The sequence below is a fragment of the Neltuma alba genome, unplaced genomic scaffold (genome assembly GCF_004799145.2).
Source record: "Neltuma alba isolate B1F8T4 unplaced genomic scaffold, ASM479914v2 tig00012515_pilon, whole genome shotgun sequence".
Lineage (NCBI taxonomy): Eukaryota > Viridiplantae > Streptophyta > Magnoliopsida > Fabales > Fabaceae > Neltuma > Neltuma alba.
Window position 1 is genome coordinate 596916 of NW_021636982.1, and position 21234 is coordinate 618149.

General features: G+C 31.2%; 1 protein-coding gene across 1 annotated transcript; it reads right to left on the minus strand.

Moving 5' to 3' along the window:
- Positions 1-8964: 8964 nt before the first annotated feature.
- LOC114727901 (Werner Syndrome-like exonuclease) lies at positions 8965-9606 on the minus strand. The gene has a single exon (XM_028914684.1). It carries the CDS (start codon positions 9598-9600, stop codon positions 8965-8967), a length of 636 nt encoding a protein of 211 aa, XP_028770517.1. The 5' UTR covers positions 9601-9606.
- Positions 9607-21234: the final 11628 nt, after the last annotated feature.

Consider the following 21234-nt stretch of genomic DNA (forward strand, 5'->3'; position numbering starts at 1 on the left):
GGGAGCAATATTATTAACGCACCAGATCTAGCAAATGCTTCAGAAGCTGTGACGAGGACGTAACCTATTTGAATTTGGTGTGCATGTGTGTGTGCATAGCACGCAAGAAGATATATAGAACCTGTATTGGAGAGTGGCTCTCGTTATGGAGGTTATGGTTATGAACAATGGCTCTTGAATTATTGGAAACAGATGATATGACTAAGGCTTTGTGACTCCTCCTTCTTCAACTTTCAATTAGGCTTACTCGTTAAGTAAATGCCTGCACTCTTTTCGAAGTCAAAAGATTCTGGCCTTCATTGCTAAGGTAAGATTTTTTTTAGAAATTTATTAATATAGCCATAATTATATTAGTGAGAAGACCATCTTACATTTTGTTTTAAAAATTAGACCCTAAATTCAATAGAAAACCTCACCAGAACACATCCTATACGTATGAACGCAGCATATGGTAATATTAAATTCATTAGAGTGTTTTATGCAAACATGAGCCAGAAAACCAACCTTGTTAGTCCCGGATCCACTGTGTCACATGAAACATGAGAAACAACCGCATCATTTAAGGGGTAAATCATAATACCATTGGTTACATTTTTTTCATACACTCATCTGACTGGACCGGATCGGATTGCAACATTAAGAGTTGGGAGAATCATTATAAAGTTCTAAATAAAAAACATATTTACTTAAAAATTTTATTAATAACAGAGCAACTTGCAACAACAAATTTCAGAATAATAAATAATAACTACTCACTTGTTATTGGGACTTACCAATCATCAAGAACTCATTGTAATTCTCCCTCCAGAATTACACATTTTATTATTGGGTTGCTTGGGGCTGCCGTAATTCATAGGCCTTGCTTGTTTCAATAAGCGGTACCATACTTGGGCTTATATTCATAAACCCCATTAGACCGTATGTATTAAATATTGAAAATACATTATGCTTTGTATCCCGAAAAAAAAAATACTACTCATACTACATATTATAAAGTAAATAATAATTTATTCTCAGAAAAGGGATCTAGATGTGAATAATTCTGTAAGTATCGCACTGAAACCTTACAACCTTTCAAGACAACTGGACAACTAAATGTTGTAAACACGTCATGTTTCATTTTGTGGAAGAGTAAAGAGCAGTTTACTCTTATTTTGATACAGTAAAAATATTCATGCATCAATTGAAATTGATTTTCTTTTCAAATGAACTTAAAAAAGATCAACCTTCACTTTATTCTAGTTTTAAGGAAATCCTTTGTCTTCTTGATTATTGACGAGAAGGTGCCTTCTCAAGCTATAACTATTAAAGATTAAGTTTAAAAAGTTGCAAAGTTTTTAATATTCAGTTAATTTTAATTAATTTCCTTAATCCTTAAAAAAGTAGTTAATATGATTTAATAGAAAAGACTGGAGAGAGTAATTAATTTTGAAATAATTAAAAAAAACAGAGAAGTGGAACAATATATGATCCGACTTGCTTCAACTCCTTACGATGTTTAGAAATGAAAATTAGCCTTCCCATAGTAATCACCATATATTTCAATATAATCTTTTTTATAGTTTTATTTTAATAAGATCATGTTTGGGCAGCTATAATCAGTCATAGCGGTATTTCCTCCCGCAGACGGTGGTAATCATGATTCCTTAAAAATGAAGTCTTGTAATTTGCTTTCTACTTTTTTTTTCTTTCTAACCTTTTTATATTTTTCCTTTTTATCTTTTTTTTTTTTGCCTCTTTTTGCAGGAGAATTTGCTTTTTCATTATTTTTTTGGCCAAAGAGAATTTGCTCTTTCAAGTTTTGAAGAAATTAGTTTTTCTGGGTCGGCTTCGAAGAATTCTGTTGTTGCTGCTATTATTTCTGTTGCCAGACTAATATTTCATTTATTAACACTGCCATATTTCTTTTTTTTTTGGTGAAAACACTGCCATATTTCTTTTACATTGAAGGTCACATCTTTTTCTTTCTGAAAATTCCACTTTTCGGAGGCCTTTTTGCTTTGCTTTCATGGAAGTTTTGATGAATCATTGGCAATCGCAGACGCTGCTACATATTGCTACTAAACTTTAGTTGCATGGTTGATGCATATTTGGTGATATATATATATATATATATATATATATTAGTTGCAAGGGAGAATCTGATAATGGGAAAGCATACATATATATATATTATTATATTTACTTATGTACTATATACTCTTCTTTTTTTTTTTGGCTTGAACTTATTGTGATATATATGGGGTTAGGGTTATTATATATATTTGGAGAAAAAATAAACAACTTTAAATCATTAGATAAATTTATGTATATGTAAATAAGGGTAATTTTTTCTTTTGACACACTATTTTTACCTATTCCCATATTCTTTGTAATCCAACCAAACATTTTTTATGTCTATGCATCACCTTTCTTTAATGGTATACCAAACAAACTCATGTAATCATCATTATATTTTATTACATTGTATTACATTCACTTACATTTCCAAGGATTCAATAAACCAAACAGGCACTTAAAGTATTTTTTTTACCTTATTGCTAGATACACCAAAAAATATTTTAGAGTGCTGGATATACCTAAAAAAAATACTTTAGAGAGCTCGATGCTCCGAAAAGTATTTCATGGTACTGGATACATTTAAAAAAAATAATTCAAAATATTGGATATATCACAAAATATAAAATACTCCAAGATACTAAGTGCTTTATAATCCATTTAAAGATTTTATATTATTTTTTAATATTTTCATTTCACATAGAAAAAAAAAGTTCTTTTAAAGAACACGGACTTCTGAAAAGAGAGAGATGAAGAAGTGGCTCTCGAAAGAAGCCCAACCTACTAATCATTTAGCGCTCATTTGGATCTTTGTTTTGGAAAGATAACGTGCCTAAGAAACTGGAGAATGCACGTTGGTGAGTCACTTGGTGATAAAAGTTTGTTTAGGTAGGCTACTTTTCAAACTAACTCCTAGACAAAAAGCTAAGTGCGTTATAACGCTAGGATTTCTGGCTTTTAGAGTTTGTCACGTGGAGAAAGAAGGAATAAAGATGAAAAAGAAAGATAAGAGTATTTAACTAAGTTCTGTCTTGATCCAATAATTTGATTTTTTTTTCTAAGATGAAAAAAATTAACTAATAAAATTTAATTAATTATTTTCTAAAATTTATCAACTTGTATACATGTCATATATTATCTTCGCTTCTTAATATAAGACTCGAAAAGACTAACTTGAATAGATTAAAGAAGCTAAACAATTACTTAATTATATTATATGTTACATGATATCTCTAAAATACTTGTGTATCATTAGATATTTAGATTACACATTAGTTTATAAGTCAAATAAATTAATTTGAAGAAAAGCGGCAAATATAAATATTTTAAAGTAATTTATTTAACTTCATTAGCCTTTCTCAAATTAGTTGACTGGGTTTTATATTAAGAACTAGAAGTAGTATATTATAAAACTTATGTCCCTTTTCTATCATTTTATACCTAAACTTATTTTTTCATTATCCATCCAAACAAGTTTTAACTTTTCAAACTGACTATCCAAACATAAATCATTTTATACTAATTAACTTTTACTCTAACTGACTTTTGCAAAAGTCAGATAGAATAAAAGTCAATTTTGTCACTATCAATGCAAACACACCCTGACTCATTGAAACTAAGTTTCTTATCAAATGATCTTGATCCCTCTTACATTGTCTTAAAAAATACATGAAGAGAACAAAAACTACTTACAAAATATTTACAAATTATTTATCACTTGTGAGTAACTTGCTAGTTCAAACTTACAGTTGGGTGTGTGTGTGATCTGTGAAGCCCTTCTTGTGAGAAAAGGAAGAAAAAGCATGCCTTAACAAGACATCAATACTGCGTATACTAGCCTTGGATCTTGTCAGAGAAGCACCCATTATGAAATACCCCAATTATATAACACACGACACATGTTATTGGTAAAGTCACTTCAGGAACCATTGATAGAAAAGTTTCATCCAAATACAAACAAACTCTGATGAAATCCACGTTCAACACAACCTCACATCACACCAGAATTAATTGGTACAGTAAAAATATTCATGCATCAATTGAAAACGATTTTTTTTTTCAAATGATCTCAAGAGATCAATCTTTACTTTATACCACTTTTAAGAAAATCCTTTGTTTATTATTGATGAGACCTGGCTTTTTCGTTCTTTCTCCCAATAAACTTTAACCATTGAAGGTTAAATTTAAAAAGTTGTAAAAAAAATTTAATATTTAGCTAATTTTAATTAATTTCCTTAATCCTTCTTTTCGTACAGAAAAAATACTCATGCATCTATTGAAATTGATTTCCTTCTCAAATGAACGTAAGCGATCAACCTTCACTTTATTCCAGTTTTAAGAAAATTCTTTGTCTTGTTGATTATTGATGAGAAGGTGGGTTTTTAAGCTATAACTATTAAAGGTTAAATTTAAAAAGTTGTGAATTTTTTTAATATTTAGTTAATTTTAATTAGTTTCCTTAATCCTTAAAAAAAGTAGTTAATATGATTTAATAGAAAAGACCACAGAGAGTAATTAATTTTGAAATAAAAAAAAGAGAAGTGGAACAATATATGATCTAGCTTGCTTCAACTCCTTACGATTTTTAGAAATGAAAATTAGCCTTCCCATAGTATTTCAATATCATCATTTTTTTGTAATTTTATTTTAATATGATCATGTTTGGGTAGCTATAATCAGTTACAGGAGTATTTCCTCCCACAAACCGTAGTAAGCATAATTCCTTAAAAATGAAGTCTTGTAATTTGCTTTCAACTTTTATTTTTCTTTTCAACCTTTTTGTTTTTTCCTTTCTTTTTTTTTTTCTTTTTTTTAGCCACTTTTTGCCGGAGAATTTGTTTTTTCATTTTTTTTTTTGCCAAAGAGAATTTGCTTTTTCAAGTTTTGAAGAAATTGGTTTTTCTGGTTCGGCTTCATTTGCATAAAATATCATCTCATTGTGTTCAAGAAAAGAGTAAACATTACAATATCATTGGGTTGTTTGGGATACCCAAAAAAAATAATTTTACATTAGTCGAGACAAAACTCTTCTAACATATTTACTTCGTATTTTATAAATCACTTTTAAATTATAATTTGGTTTACACGCAAATACTTACATTACTGGTCTAGGAAGGAGGATTGAGATTTCGATTCCCAGTAGGATCTAAATTTTTATGTTGCTCAAACATAATTAGAATAAGTGCATCCAGCACCTCAAAATATTTTGTCAAAAGTATCTAACATCTTAAAGTATTTTGTAGTGCATTTAGTATCATGAAATATTTTTCATGTGTGTCTAACACCCTAAAATATTTGTCAAGTGCCTCTAACACTTGAACTATTTTTTTTATCTTGTCACCGAATACACCAAAAAATATTTTAGGGTATTGTACATGCCTAAAAAAACTACTTTAGAGAGCTGGATGTTCCGAAAGTTATTTCATGGTGTTAAATACACTTAAAAAAATAATTCAAAATATTGGATACACCACAAAATACAAAATACTCTAGGCTATTGAATGTTTCTTAATCCATTTAAAGTATTTATATTATTTTTTTAATATTTTCATTTCACACAGAAGAAAGAAGTTCTTTCAAAGAACACCGACTCTTGAAAAGAGAGAGATGAAGAAATGGCTTTTGGAAGAAGACCAAGCTCCTAATCATTTACTCCTCTAATTCTTAACATAGAACCTAATTATTAAGTTGATCTTGATCCTAAATATAAAACCTATTTATTAATTTTTTTTTCTAAATTACCCCTTTTTCATAGTCCCTCAACCATAATCAAGTAGGACATGGAGGGAAGATATTAAGAAAGATAATTATGGTATTTTAAAAAAAACATGTCATATTTTTTATAATTATTTAAATAGGTCTTATACTAAAGACTGGAGGAGTACTTATTGAAACTAAATTTCCTATCAAATGATCTTGATCCCTCTTACATTGTCTTAAAAAAGACATGAAGAAAACAAAAACTACTTACAAAATATTTACAAATTATTCATCACTTGTGAGTACTCCTCTGGTCCTATTTATAGGGCAGAGAGTAAACGTATTTTTTGGTCTTATTTATAGGATACTGAGAGAAATTTTTTTGTATGGATATACAATTATATCCCTCATTTATTATTTTGTTGACTTTGTTTATATAAGATATAATGTATATTAAATAGAGATAAAGTTGGAAATTCATTAAATTTTAAATGAGAGTTAATGAAATTTAAGGCTTTTCTTAGTCTATATGAAACATATTGAAAATGCCTTATAAATAAGACCAGATGAGTAACTCGCAGGTTCAAACTTACAATTGGATGCGTGTGTATGTTCTGTGAAGCCCTTCTTGTGAGAAAAGGAAAAAAAAAGGCGCACATGTGATTAAAAAAAAAATCAACAACAACAAAAGAAAAGAATTCAAAAGCATGCCTTAACGAGACATCAATACTGCATATACCAACCTAACCACCCATTATGAAATACACCAAGTATATAACGCCTGACACATGTTATTGGTAAAGTCACCTCAGGAACCATTGATAGAAAAGTTTCATCCAAATACAAACAAATTCCAATGAAATCCACATTTAGCACAACCCCACATGACACCGGAATTAATTGGTATAATAAAAATATTCATGCATTAATTGAAATCAATTTTCTTCTCAAATGATCCCAAGAGATCAATCTTCACTTTATTCTAGTTTAAGAGAATCCTTTGTCTTGTTGATTATTAATGAGAAGGTGGCTTTTTTCGTTCCTTCTCCCAATAAGCTTTAGGGTGTGTTTGGTTGGAGTGGAGGGGAGGGGAGGCGAGAAGAGGGGAAATGAGCCCCTCCCCTCATTTGGTTAAAAATTTTGGAGGGGAGGGAAGCCAAAATGTTCCCTCCCCTCCCTTTTCTTCCCCCATTTTAGCTCCCCTCTAAATTGGGGGTTTTTGGAGTGGAATTAAATTTTTAGACCATTATGTCCTTATGATTTTTTTAATATTCCACAACCATCCATAAAATATGTTATAATAATATTTATTGTAAATAAAAAATATATTATCATAAGTAAAAAATAAAAAATATAAATTATTATAATTTAAAAATATATTATAATAAAAATTAATATAAATTATTATAAAAATAAAAAACATTATTTAAATAAAAATATAATATTATAAAATTAATTTTTTTATAAATCTATTATTTATTAAATATATTTTAAAGCTTAAAAAAGACATAGCCTAAAGAGAATAAAATTTCAATTTTTTTAGAGCATATAAAATTTGTTAATTTGATTATTTCAAATATATTATTATATTAATTAGAATTAAAAAAATACTGTACTAATTTTTTAATGCACATATTAACATGACAAGAATGAATTTTTATTAAATTATATGATTTAAATTAAGATGTAAATTAATTTATATAATATATCAATAAAAAATATAAATTAATATGTAAGGGTAAAATAGTAAATTGATTATTACTATCCCTCCCCTCCCTTTCTTGAACCAAACAAGGGATCATTAAATATCCCTCCCTCCTCTCCTTTTTAATCAAACCAAACAAGGTGAGGATAAAACCTCCCCTCCCCTCCCCTACCCTCCCCTCAAACCAAACAGGCCCTTCACCATTGAAGGTTAAATTTAAAAAGTTGAATTTTTTTTAATATTTAGGTAATTTTAATTAATTTCCTTAATCCTTAAAAAAGTAGTTAATATGATTTAATAGAAAAGGCTGGAGAGAGTAATTAAGTTTGAAATACAAAAAATGAGAAGCAGAACAATATATAATCCAGCTTACTTCAATTTCTTACGATTTTTAGAAACAAAAATTAGCCTTCCCATAGTAATCACCATATATTTCAGTATCATCAGTTTTTTGTAATTTTATTTTAAAATGACCATGTTTGGGTAGCTATAATCAATCATAGGAGTATTTCCACCTGTACTAATAATAATTTCTTAAAAATGAGGTCTTGGAATTTGCTTTCAAGGTGTTTTTTTTTTCTTTTTCCTTTTCCTAGTCCTTTTTGTCGAAAAATTTGCTTCCAAGTTTTGAAGAAATTGGTTTCTCTAGGTCGTTTATAATCATAAAACATCATGTGGCTGTGCTCAAGAAAAGAGTAAACATTACTACGTTATTGGTCTACGAAGGAGGATTGAGACTTCAATTCCTTGCGAGATTAAAATTTTTATGTTGCTCAAATATAACTAGGTTTAAAGAATTTATATTCCTTTATTCTTAAATATAAGATTTATTTTGTAATATAAATTACACAAAAAAATAATTTTATATTTAGATATGGAAGAATATTATTTTTTTAATATTTTTATTTCACACAGAAGAAAGAAGTTCTTTCACAGGACAGACTACTAAAAATAGATCAAGAAATGGCTCTCAGAAAAAACCTAAGCTGCTAATTATTTACCTATGGAAACCAAATTTCTTATCAAGTGATCTTGATCACTCTTACTTGTCTTATAAAAAAAAAAAAGAACAAAATTCAAAACTTAAAAAATACTTACAAAATATTTACAAATCATTCATCACTTGTGAGCACCTTCTAGGTTCAAACTTAGTTGGGTGCGTGTGTGTGTGAAGCCCTTCTTGTGAGAAAAGGAAAAAAAACAACATCAACAAAAGAAGAGAATTCAAACGCATGCCTTGGCAAAACAAGACATCAGTATATATATTGCGTATACCAACCTTGGATCCTCCAAAATCCTATTATTGTCTGAGAACCATCAATTATGAAATACTCCACACACGAGACATGTTATTGGTAAAGTCACTTCATGAACCATAGAAAAGTTTCATCAAAATACAAACAAACTCCAATCAAATCCACATTTAACAGAACCACACATCACACCAGAATTAACTTATCCACGAATTCTACCGAGTTCTGAATCCCAAGCAATCCCCACGCCTAGAGTTGGCCAGAATACAAAAGCCTTGCAACTTCAAAAGAAATAAAGGCATCGATGCAGGCATATTTTACCTGCTCAGGAGTAAGCCACAGATTGTCCCATCTGCTTCTACTGATACTCTTTGGCTTCTCAATTTCCTTCCCAAGAACACGCAGAGCCAGAGTCTTGAGCCCTGATTTCTTCAGTTCATTATCCCCCAGCTTGTCAACCGCCAGATCGCGCAGATCAACGAATGTGGCCACACTCAGTTCGTAGTCGCACACGAGTTTCTCCACATCCTCTTCGATCCCAACGCCCACGAAAGTGTGATTCGCGTTTGCGAGAAAATTGATCAGGGATTGGGGGATGTTTGGGGCATGAAGGATTTGGAATATGAGGCATCGAGGGCCGACGCAGAGTTGTAATATGGCGACCGGATTCTCCATATTGCGGTGGAAATTCGGGCGCCATTCGACGTCGAGGCCGACGATAAGAGGTTGGGGAAGGGAATGGAGGTTGCGGGTTTCGGAGAGCCAGGAATCGACCATGGAAGGGGAAGAAGTGAGCAGTGTGTGAATGTTGTGAGTGTAGAAGGAAACATCGTAGAGATTGTGAGTGTCGTAGGGAAGGGCGTGGTCTACTATGGCGATCGACATTTCGGATTTGCAGAGAAACGAAGGGGACCGAGAAGCTTTTTAAATAAATTATGATCATTTTTAATTAATGCACATGCTGCTATTTGTTATGTATAAGGAAAAGTTGCTTTGTTAATATTAAATTTAGACTTGTTTTTTCTCAATTAAGACTTGTCATCCTCAGATAAATTGTTGTCGCGAGCTGGAGTCACAAGAAAAGAATTAGCTTATATTTTTGTTTGCATTATAAGGTTAAGAAATTTTTGATGGCCCAATGACCATCCTTTTGTTGGTCCAAGTGGCCAAGGGGTTGTGGGATCAAATCCCACCCCCGCCACTTTGAACCAATATTATCCTATTCCAAAAAAAAAAAAATCTTGTCACAAAAATCCTTCACCGGCAGCCACCACACCGGTGGTCGGCGCCGGTGGGCAGAAGCTGTCGGCGGCCAGTTGCCAGTCGTTGGCCACCGGTGAGGGGCTGGGTTTTTTTTAAAAAAAAAAAGAACAAAGGATATTTTTGTCATTTCACTGAATTTTAAAATTTCAATTTGGGAAGGACTTCCCTATGGGTAATTACATTTTCTTAGCTTCTCAAATTGGCATTTCACATTTTGGAGCTTCTTTATCTGTCATTTTCCCTTTTTTTTAATTCTTAATCATATTGTATTTTACGTTTTTTTTCCTGTGTGATTTGATTTGGATTAGATTGGTTAGGTTTTTCTCGACATCATTGTTGTTTTTTTTAACCTTTATATCATTGTTTTTTTTGGCCTGAACCTTTATATCATTGTTGATCGGCAATTTTAAAATTGGGAGAAAACGTACGTCAAGTTACTTAGGTCCGTTAGGTCCAGTCAGCCAATGAAAAGCCGCCACCTCAATTATTTTTCCTCGTCAGCCCTTAACCCCGTAAACTGCAGTTAGTTGACTAAAATTTCTGGGAAAAAAAAATTTTAAGATAAAAAGGAAAGGAGCTACGATGAGAATAAGGGCTAAAAAAAGCAAAGTCGGAGTTCCCAACAATGGCAACGGCAATTTTGAAAGTTCCGATGGCCTGGCTCTATCAAAGATCAAGATCCAGTGTATGGAGGCATTTAGAAAATGGAATGGGGACATCAAGATGCTCATGGTGAAGGAAGACATTCTGCTGCGTCGAAGGAACAGATTATCGAAAAACCAAAAGAAAGTTGTTTTACAGATTCTTTTCTCAACAACCCTCTTCCTTTTTCCTCTAAAGCATCTTTGTTGGGGAATGAAGCTATGGAAGCAGAAATAAATTATGACTAGGCAGCAAAATGGTTATTGGAGGAGAAAAATTGGATTCGAAATATGCAAAAGAATGGGAGGAAATTATCACCTTTAACGGGTTGATTTTTGTTAGGCCTAGTTGAATTAATTAAGAAACTCAGGCAAGTTTCAATTTCCTAAGGACCTGAATGAGGTTTCTTCAAAGTTGTCATTGTTTTTATGGGGAACTTTCACACCCCTCCGATTTGGCTCTCTCTCTTTGCAACTACTCTCTTAGTTTTTCTTTTTACTTTTTCCCCTGAAGTTTTAGTGGCAAACGACGTTTTAAGGGGTTAAGGGTTGATTTGGAAAAATAATCGTGGTGGCAGTACCTAATTGGTTAACTGGACTTAATGGACCTAAAGAATTTTGACATAAGTTCTGTCCTTAAAATTGTAGGTTGGTATACACCCAAAAAAAAAAAATTATATATTGATATATAAAATATTACCTCTCATTTTTAATATAAGAACTCGTTTTACTTTTATTTTAGTTCTAAATATAATATTTTAATTCACTTTGTTTTTTTATATTTATCTATTTTTTCCAAGATAATCTTTGTAGTAATGATAGGTTTAGCCAATACACTTAATTAGCAAGAATATTGTAGGAAAAACAAGACATATTTATTATAAATAACTAACTTAATTAATTTTTTTAATCTACTCAAATTAGTTAACTAACTTTTTATATTAAGGACCAGAGATAGTAATTATTAAAATTAAATAGGAACTGTTCATAATAAAAACTATAAATTATAACCATGAAGACGCGTCTTCTGATTAGGTTATGATATATAAAATATGTTGTTACCTGTGGCTCTTCATTTATGTGAATATAGTCATATCTTTTTAGATTGTCTACCACAACAAAATGATAATTTGTCTAAAAAGTTGGAGATTTATTAGAAGATAGAGTGATGGACTAATTAAAAACCAAAAAAACAATGAAAAAGATCTCCCTTATGCATGCCCTAGAAAAGATTAACATATATCGTCAGGGAAAGTATGTTTGTTGATTAGTACTAAGCCAATATAAAATAAAAGTCAAAATGATTAATTTACTAGGAATTAAAAAAAATATATACATGGAGCCAACAATAAGCACTAGTAATTTAATAAAGCAAAGTCCAAAAGCAACATTACCATTGCCGAAACAACACAAGGAAATTGTACAACTTGCCAAAGAGGACTAACTTATACAAAGTGTGGAAAATTTGCTGCCTAATTTGTTTATTCAAATTAAGCTTAAAAGATCATCATCGTGAATCTATGATCTCATAGTATGGACATCTCTATGCCAAAGATTATAGTGAAATTTCCTATAAGAGACGGCATAGAGTAATTAATTTTTGAATCAGCTGTAAGATTCAAAAATTAAAGATCCAATTTAATTATCTGCATGTAATGCAAAGCATTGGTGATACAAGAGGGAGGCCACTGCCCTTTAATTATGGCCTTTTCTTTATGGAAAGAGTTGGGTTGCTCCTTTGTGATTTTTATCATAATATTAATAATTAATATTTGATCCCATCATTTGTTTGTACATAAGAGAGGCCGAAGCTTATAGCAAGAATTAAAACATTGGGGATTGTAATCCCATAGCTTCTTTCTAAACCAGAACCATCATATGTTGAGGTACCATGTCAAGTAAAGAAGTGGTTGTAAAACCCCTCTTTGCCATGCTATAAGCAATCCTACTACAATCTCTATGGACAAAATTGATTTGTACCTGCCAGCTCCTCAATAAATACTGTTTAATGTCCAGCAAGGGAGTAGCGCAAGTGGCATTTAAGCTATGCTTCTCTAAGGGTTTGTTTTTGGAGGGGAGGGAAGGGGAGCCCTCCTCTTATTTGGTTAAAAATTTTGAAGGGAAGGAGAGCTAAAATGTCCCCTCCCCTCTCCTCCCTTTCCCCATTTTGGCTCTCCTCTAAATTGGGGGTTTTTGGAGGGGAGCCAAATTTTTGGACCATTATGTCCTTGTAGTTTTTTCAATATTCCACTTCTACCCATAAAATATATTATTATAATATTTATTTCAAATAAAAAATATATTATCCTAAGTAAAAAAATAAAAAATATATACATTATTATAATTAAAAATATATTATAAAAAATTATTTAAAAATAAAAAATTATAATATTATAAAATTAATTGTTTTTTATAAATATATTATTTTTAAAATATATTTTAAAACTGGAAAAAAAGATAGCCTAAAGAGAATAAAATTTCATTTTTCTTAGAGCATATAAAATTTGTTAATTTGATTATTTTAAATATATTATTATATTAATTAGAATAAAAAATTACTGTACCAATTTTTTAACACACATATTAACATGATAAGACTGAATTTTTATTAAATTATATGATTTAAATTAAGATGTAAATTAATTTATATAATATATCAATAAAAAACATAAACTAATATGTAAAGGTAAAATGGTAAATTGATTATTACTATCCCTCCCCTTCCCTCCTTGAACCAAACGAGGGATCATTAAATATTCTCTCTTCCTGTCCTTTTTAATCAAACCAAACAAGGTGAGGATGAAACCCTCCCTCCCTCTCTCAAACCAAACAGGCCCTAAGGGGCTGTTTGGTTTGTGGGAAGGGTAAGGAAGAAAGGGGAGGGTGGGATAACGGGAGGGTAGAGGAGGTTTTAACCTTACCTTATTTGATTTGATTAAAAAAAAAGAGAGAGAAAGATATTTAATGATCCCTTGTTTGGTTCAAGGGAGAGAGGAGAAGGATAGTAACAATCAATTTACTATTTTACCCTTACATATTACTTTATATTTTTATTTATACATTATATAAATTCATTTACATCTTATTTCAAATTATATAATTCAATAACTATTTGGTCTTGTCATATTAATATGTGTATTTCAAAATTAGTGCAGTAATTTTTATTTTAATAAATATAATAATATAATTTATCAAATTAATAAATTTTATATGCTCTAAAAAAATGAAAAATTTTCCTTTTCTATTCTTTCCCAAATTCAAAATATATTTTAATTAACAACATAATATATTTTTAAAAATTAATTCATTTTGTAATAATATAATTTTTCATTGCAATAACATTTTTTATTTTGAATTATAATATATTTTAATTATAATAGTATTTATTTTATATTTTTTCTTATGATAATATATTTTTGTCTAAAATAAATATTATAATAATATATTTTACAGGCATTAATAAAATATCACAAAAATATGAGAGCAAAATGGTCTAATATTTCGGCTCTCTTCTAAAAAATCTCAATTTGTGAGAAGCCAAAATGAAGGGGGGGAGGGAGGGGATCCCTCCTCTCCAAAATTTCTAACCAAATGAGTGGAAGGACTCCCCTCCCCTCGCCTTCCCTCCCCTACTTTTCCTTTCAACCAAACACACCTAATAGTGCATTAGTGAGTTTCTTGCTGCCAGATTCTACTATAATGTTTTTGAGTCCATTAAGCATTGCCCATTCTTGTGCTTCATGGGCACTATAATTCCCAAGATAATTTGAGAATCCAGCAATCCAATTACATTGATAATCTCTAAAAACACCACCACAAGCAATAGACTTTGAAATTTCAGATTTAGCCCCATGGACATTTAATTTTACAATTTACAGTATTTGGAGGAGGTGGAATCCACTGCTTGGCATGACAGATAGCAGTACTAACATCACACTGTAAATGATCTTTCCTCACAATGAATTTGTGACGGGTATTTAAAATCATAATGGCTGGCTCAAGAGGTTTCTGAAAATTATCTTGATAAATGAATTCATTTCGCCAATTGCAACTCCCCAGGTGAGACTCCCTTCAGTGTTCCCGTTAGAAGCAAAATTCTGTTTCAGATTCATAGAAACCCACTCAACAAGAGAGGCCGAAAAGAACAGCTGAGTAGCAGAAGGCTTTATAATTCTCAACCATTGCTGTCTTGCATAAGCACAACCACGCTGGACACTTGGAGGAATAATAGGCAGAAGAATATTTAATTTGTTGTTCCACTTTCGATTGGGCTGATCCTTTTTGTCCCAAACAAATGCCATTAATCTGCACTGTCATTGAGAACGAAGAAATTTAATTTGCCAATGAGGCTACGCTTTTTAGATTCAGATTGGCTCCGCCGAACGCGCAACTTTCAACTATTCCTTTTTAGAGTAACTATGGGGGAAAATGACAAAAAAATAACAAATGAACTTCATAATGCCGAAAACATCTCCTAAATTTGAAAAATTCCAATTTTGTCACAAAAGACTAATTTGACATTTACAAGTTTGCTGAAATGTCCATATTACCATTCATTTTATTTATTGTTTTTAAAATACCAAAGATTTACTAACCGGCTGCTCACTGGAGCTCTGACGGCGGCAATCACCGGAGCTCCGGTGACCGGCCAACAATTGGTCCCCAGAGCTCTCTGGTGACCAGCCAACAATTGGTTGCCAAAACTCCGGCAGTCAGAAACAATTTTTTAAAATTTTTTTATAATTTCAATATAACGGTTAACAACTTTTGTAACACTATTAACAATTTCAGTATAACAGTTAACAACAGGTTTTCTAGGAAATTCAACAGGCTCCAGCGGTTGAAAATTTGTTTTGAAAATTTTTATAACTTCAATATAACGGTTAACAACTTTTGTAATACTATTAACAACTTCAGTATAGTAGTTAATAACAGGTTTTTCGGGAAATTCAACAATTGGTTGTCAGAACTCCGGCAGCGAGAAACAATTTTTTAAAATTTTTTTACAACTTTGGTATAACGGTTAACAACTTTTATAACACTATTAACAACTTCTGTATAACAGTTAACAACAAGTTTTTAAGTTTGTTAACGGCATTACTAAAATTGTAAAAATACCACTTTTTGAATTTCCCGAAAAACCTATTGTTAACTGTTATATCAAAGTTATTAATAGCATTACAAAAATTATTAACCATTATACTGAAGCTATAAAAATTTTCAAAAAAAAAAAGTAGTTGTTAAAGTCATAAAAATGCCTTTTTTTTTAATTTTTAAGAAAACCTGTTATTAAATGCTATACCGAAATTATTAATAGAGTTACAGAAATTGTTAACGACATTACTGAAATTGTAAAAATGCTACTTTTTAAATTTTTCAGAAAACTTATTGTTAACTACTCTATTGAAGTTGTTAATAACATTACAAAAGTTGTTAACCGTTGTATTGAAGTTGTAAAAATTTTATTAAAAAAAAGTAATTGCTAAAGTTGTGAAAATGCTTTTTTTTTATTTTTAAGAAAACATGTTGTTAAATACTATATCGAAGTTGTTAATAAAGTTACAAAACTTGTTAACGGCATTACTAAAGTTGTAAAAATGCTACTTTTTGAATTTCTCGAAAAACCTGTTATTAATAACATTACAAAAGTTATTAATCGTTATACTAAAGTTGTGAAAATTTTCAAAAAAAATTATTTCCCGCCACTGGAACTCAGACGACCAATTGTTGAATTTTTCGAAAAACCTATTGTTAACAGCTATATTGAAGTTGTTGATAGCGTTACAAAATTTGTTAACCGTTATACTGAAATTGTACAAATTTTCAAAAAAAATTGTTTTCGGCCGCCGAAGCTTGTTGAATTTTCTAAAAAACTTGTTGTTAACTGTTATATTGAAATTGTTAATAATACTACAAAAGTTGTTAGCCGTTATACTGAAATTGTAAAAAAAATTTTAAAAAATTGTTTTCGACTGCCGCGAGACCAATTGTTGGCTGGTCACTGAAGCTCTAGTGACAGCCACCACCAAAGCTCTGACGACCAACTGGCCAATGGAAGCTTTGGAATTTTAAAAACAATAAATAAAATGAAAGACAATATGGTCATTTCAACAAACTTATAAATGTCAAATTAGTCTGTTGTGACTAAATTGGGATTTCTCAAATTCAGGAAATGTTTTTGGCATTATGAAATTTATTTGTCATTTTTCTGTCATATTCCCTAATTATAGTTTAATGTTAAAATTAAAATTATATAAAAATTATTAAATAGTTTAGATTATTAAAAGTTTTCAGATTACGTCTAGTTAAAATGTTATCATATTAAATCTTTAATTATCTTCTTGGTGTTCTCCATCTCCCCTTTATATCAAGAGTCGTTATGAAGAGAAAATTTGCGCAAAAGTAATAACTCTTTAATTTAGTTTCAAAAAGAAATTTATTTTTTTAAAATTCCAAAACAATAATTATTTTGCAACATTAAAATATTTCAATTCAATTTCAATTATGTGAGTGTTATCATTTTTTAATTTAATACATAATATAAAAATAAATATATTTCAAATTTCTTTTTAGCATGCTCGAAAGTTAACAAAATGAATATGGATTTCAATTAGTCTTATATAAAAATAATCATTTGTGTCCCTTTACAGCACACAGCCTCAAGCATCTCAATTGCGCCCACATAAACACACACCGCCACGTCGTTAATTTGCATCATAAATGGACAATATGCATAATTCAATTAAGTTGACCATGTGGATGACCATACTTAATTCACTACCATCGTGCACTTTATTTTCGTCTCATTTTAAAAATACACTGTGTGTAGTGTATTCAGATGATAATTAGATTGTATAAATTTATTTGGGTTAATTACTTGGCTATCAGAAGAGGACTTGCTGATTTTGTTAAGAAGACTTGCTAAAGAGCAGTAAAGCACCCTTACATAATTATTGATTCAATCACAAGCCATCACACTTCTTCAAAACCAAACAACAAGGCAAAAGCCTGAAAACAAGTCAAGAAACTGAAGGGCGTTGCCTTCAGGCTTCTGTTTAGCCAACGGTTATGTTTCTGCTTTCCGTCTTCAATATTGTTTGGTAAAAATTCCTTCAGGCCAATTGTCAAAGCTGATGTTGAAACCATGGAAGCTTTAAGGATGCTCACAACCTGCATTTGTATGTATGCATGAGTCTGATACAGAAGGCAAAAAAAATGGATTGCAGCAAGCATGCAAATAAATTTGATAATATTCACAGTAAAAAGAAAGAAAATAACCACACACCAAAAAAAAAAAAAACCCAAACCATTAAACTTCTTCTTCTTTTTTTTCTTTTTTTGGACCTAAACAAAATTTGCTTCTCCTTTAATTTGTCTGTCTAAAGGTCAGAAGATAAATACCTGTTGTACCCCAATGCAAATTGTTTTTTGCTCCAAGTCATAGTTAGGCACCTTGAACTCAGTTAGTAAAGATGATAAAACATGATGAGATGATAAAGGTTTCACAGACAAATCATCGGCAACCACGAACGTGGTTCCACCCTTAGCATATCCATTGCCTGATGTTTCCCCAGCTTTTGTAGACTTAGGATCGCACATTCTTACTTCCCACACAAAACGGTGAACAGACCAAATTGCATCGGCAGTCAAATAATATGGATCATCCAAAAAAGGGGAATTATCACTATAACAACTTAACTTTGACGGATACTTCAATTCATCAATAGGTAACATCTGGTTACTCGCGTTAAAATATGGGGCTACCTTCAGGCTGGCGAACACATTGTTCATCTTCTCCGACTTCAAATGCCTGGTTGAATCAAAGTTGCTCAAACTGCTATATAAGTTATCGACACAAGCCAACCCAGAGTTTCCTTCTAAAACTCTCTCTACAGCTCCCAGCGGGAATGTCAAGAAGCAAAGAAGTTGGTCCATGAAATCTTCCTCAACTTGAGCAAACAATATCTTGGATTTCGATTTTGACATCAATACATTCATCTTCATTAGCAGCCCAGTGCTCCCTCCGCCTTGTCTCTCATCAGTTATCTTCGACGAGAGTTCGGAATGCACGAGGTGGTACTCTTTTCTTAACAATGAATCTGTGAGTGCCGTCTTCGAGATCAAAGAGCACTTCAGTAGGTCCAAAATCTTTGAAAACATAATAAATGAAAGCATCAGGTGATGTGAGAGTAAAGAAAATAAGACATAATTAAGGTTTCCAGAACTCAACCTCATTTGAACTCAGAACCATAGTGGATTCCTCCAGTGGACCTTCAGAGCGTAGATTTTTTAGCAGACAAAATATTGTATTCAAATTAGCAGGAGTTATAGATAGATCGTCAGAAATAATAAAAGATGCAGTCTCCTTTACATAGCCTTCCCATGTATTATCTGTATTTTGGAGTAGGTATGAAAGAAGTAATATTAATAATCGAATCAAATATGGTTTTTTTAATAAGGATAACAAAAAATGTAAAATGCAGTGCAATTATTACCTCCAGCGTCACCACTCCCGTTCTCACAGGATCCACTTAACAGAGGACTGCATAAGAGCGATTTGCAAGCGCTCAGAGGGAACGTAAACTCCCGCCCACATTTGCATTTGATATTCTTGAAAGTACTCACCAGAGAACCTCGTTGAAACCGACAAGCTTCACAAACATAATACTTGGTTGGCACAGTGTCATCAACGTTGAGTTTGAGGTTTTGATTATAACGTTCCATGGAGTTCCTTGGCTGAAGCAGCATTTGCTTGCATGTCTCTGAATTCAAATACAGGGGGTCCAGATTCCCCACACTTTCATACAGTGAGCTTATTCATCCAAATCGACAAGGCTTCGTGGTTGAATCCTTACTAACAAGTCTCGCAATAGTTCCCAGTGGCAGTGTCAAGAAGTTTAAAAGAATATCCACAAAATCCTTCCCTGCTTCAGCACAGAGCACTCTGTTTTGCCCTTTGTCCACAACAACTCTCAATGAAATTTGTCCCGGTATAGCAGTTGAAGCCATGGGAGCAATATTATTAACCCACCAGATCCAGCAAATGCTTCAGAAGCAGTAACGAGGACGTAACCTATTTGAATTTGGTGTGCGTTTGTGTGTGTATAGCACACAAGAAGATATATAGAACCTGTATTGGAGAGTGGCTCTCGTTATGGAGGTTATGGTTATGAACAATGGCTCTTGAATTATTGGAAACAGATGATATGACCAAGGCTTTGTGACTCCTTCCTCTTCAACTTTCAATTAGGCTTACTCGTTAAGTAAATGCCTGCACTCTTTTCAAAGTCAACAGGTTCTTGCCTTCGTTGCTAATTTAAGATTTTTTGTTAAATGCCTTTTTCTGCCCATCTTCGCCTCTTTAGCTCTCCTCCAGAATTTTTAGGGGTTGCAGTCAAGTATGCACTTATAATAATCGATGAAAATTAAAATTACCTGAAACGTGAATAATATTAAATAATGATACTATATATTTAGTATAATATAAATCTTTTCATCACATTTTTAAAATATATAAATCATGTTTTAAGTTGTGCTCGCGGATATTACAAGACATGAAAATCACCCATCGTCATATTTGTTTAGAATTTTATTAATATAACCATAATTATATTAGTGAGAAAATCATCTTACATTTTTGTTTTAGAAAAGATTAATATAATTTTTAGTTCCTTAAACTTGTTTTCATTTTGATTTTAGTCCCTCAATTTTTAAACCACAGCTTTTAGTCCTTCAAGTTTCTTTTCATTTAAAATATTAATACATATAGTTCAATACAAACTTGCACCATTCTCCCTTTTGAGAGAACAAAACCTATAATTTGAATTTTAAATGATTAAAATTAAAATAAAGGCAAACTTGATAAAATAAAAGTTATATTAACTTTTTTAAAAATTACACACTAAATTCAACCCATATCCTATGCCTACCAACGCAGCATATGGTAAATTGGTAATATCTGAACCCCATTAGACCGTATATATTTTTTCGGCCAAAACATTGGACCGTATATATTGAATATTGAATTTTTTCATATATTTCACTTCTTCCTTTTTTTTTCTGCTAGAAATATGTTATACTACATATTATAAAGCAAATAATAACAGGATAAAGTGCTTAAATGCCTCGAAAGTATTCATGTGGATTTCTTTTGCTTTTATATACCTAGAAAGTTTATTTTCGTAGCAAAAATACATTAGCTATTATCCGCCATAAAGTTTGATTGTTAAATTATGCAATATGACTAATGTCCATAATAGTTAAAATTAACGGCGGATAACAATTCAAGATAGAAATGCTGTGAAATAATAATTTTCAAGTATATAAGAGTGAGAAAAAATTTTAGGTGCTAGATGCTCATTCTTAAATACTTCAGGATAATTAACTACCTTATCCTAATAATAATTTATTCTCAGAAAGGCAACTAGATGTTAATAATTCCATAGGCATTGTGCTGAAACCTTTCAGAACAATGTGAACACATTATGTTTCATTTTGTGGAAGAGTGAAGAGCAGTTTACTCTTATTTTGGTACAGTAAAAATATTCATGTATCAATTAAAATTGATTTTCTTCTCAAATGAATGTAAGAAATCAACCTTCATTTTATTCCATTT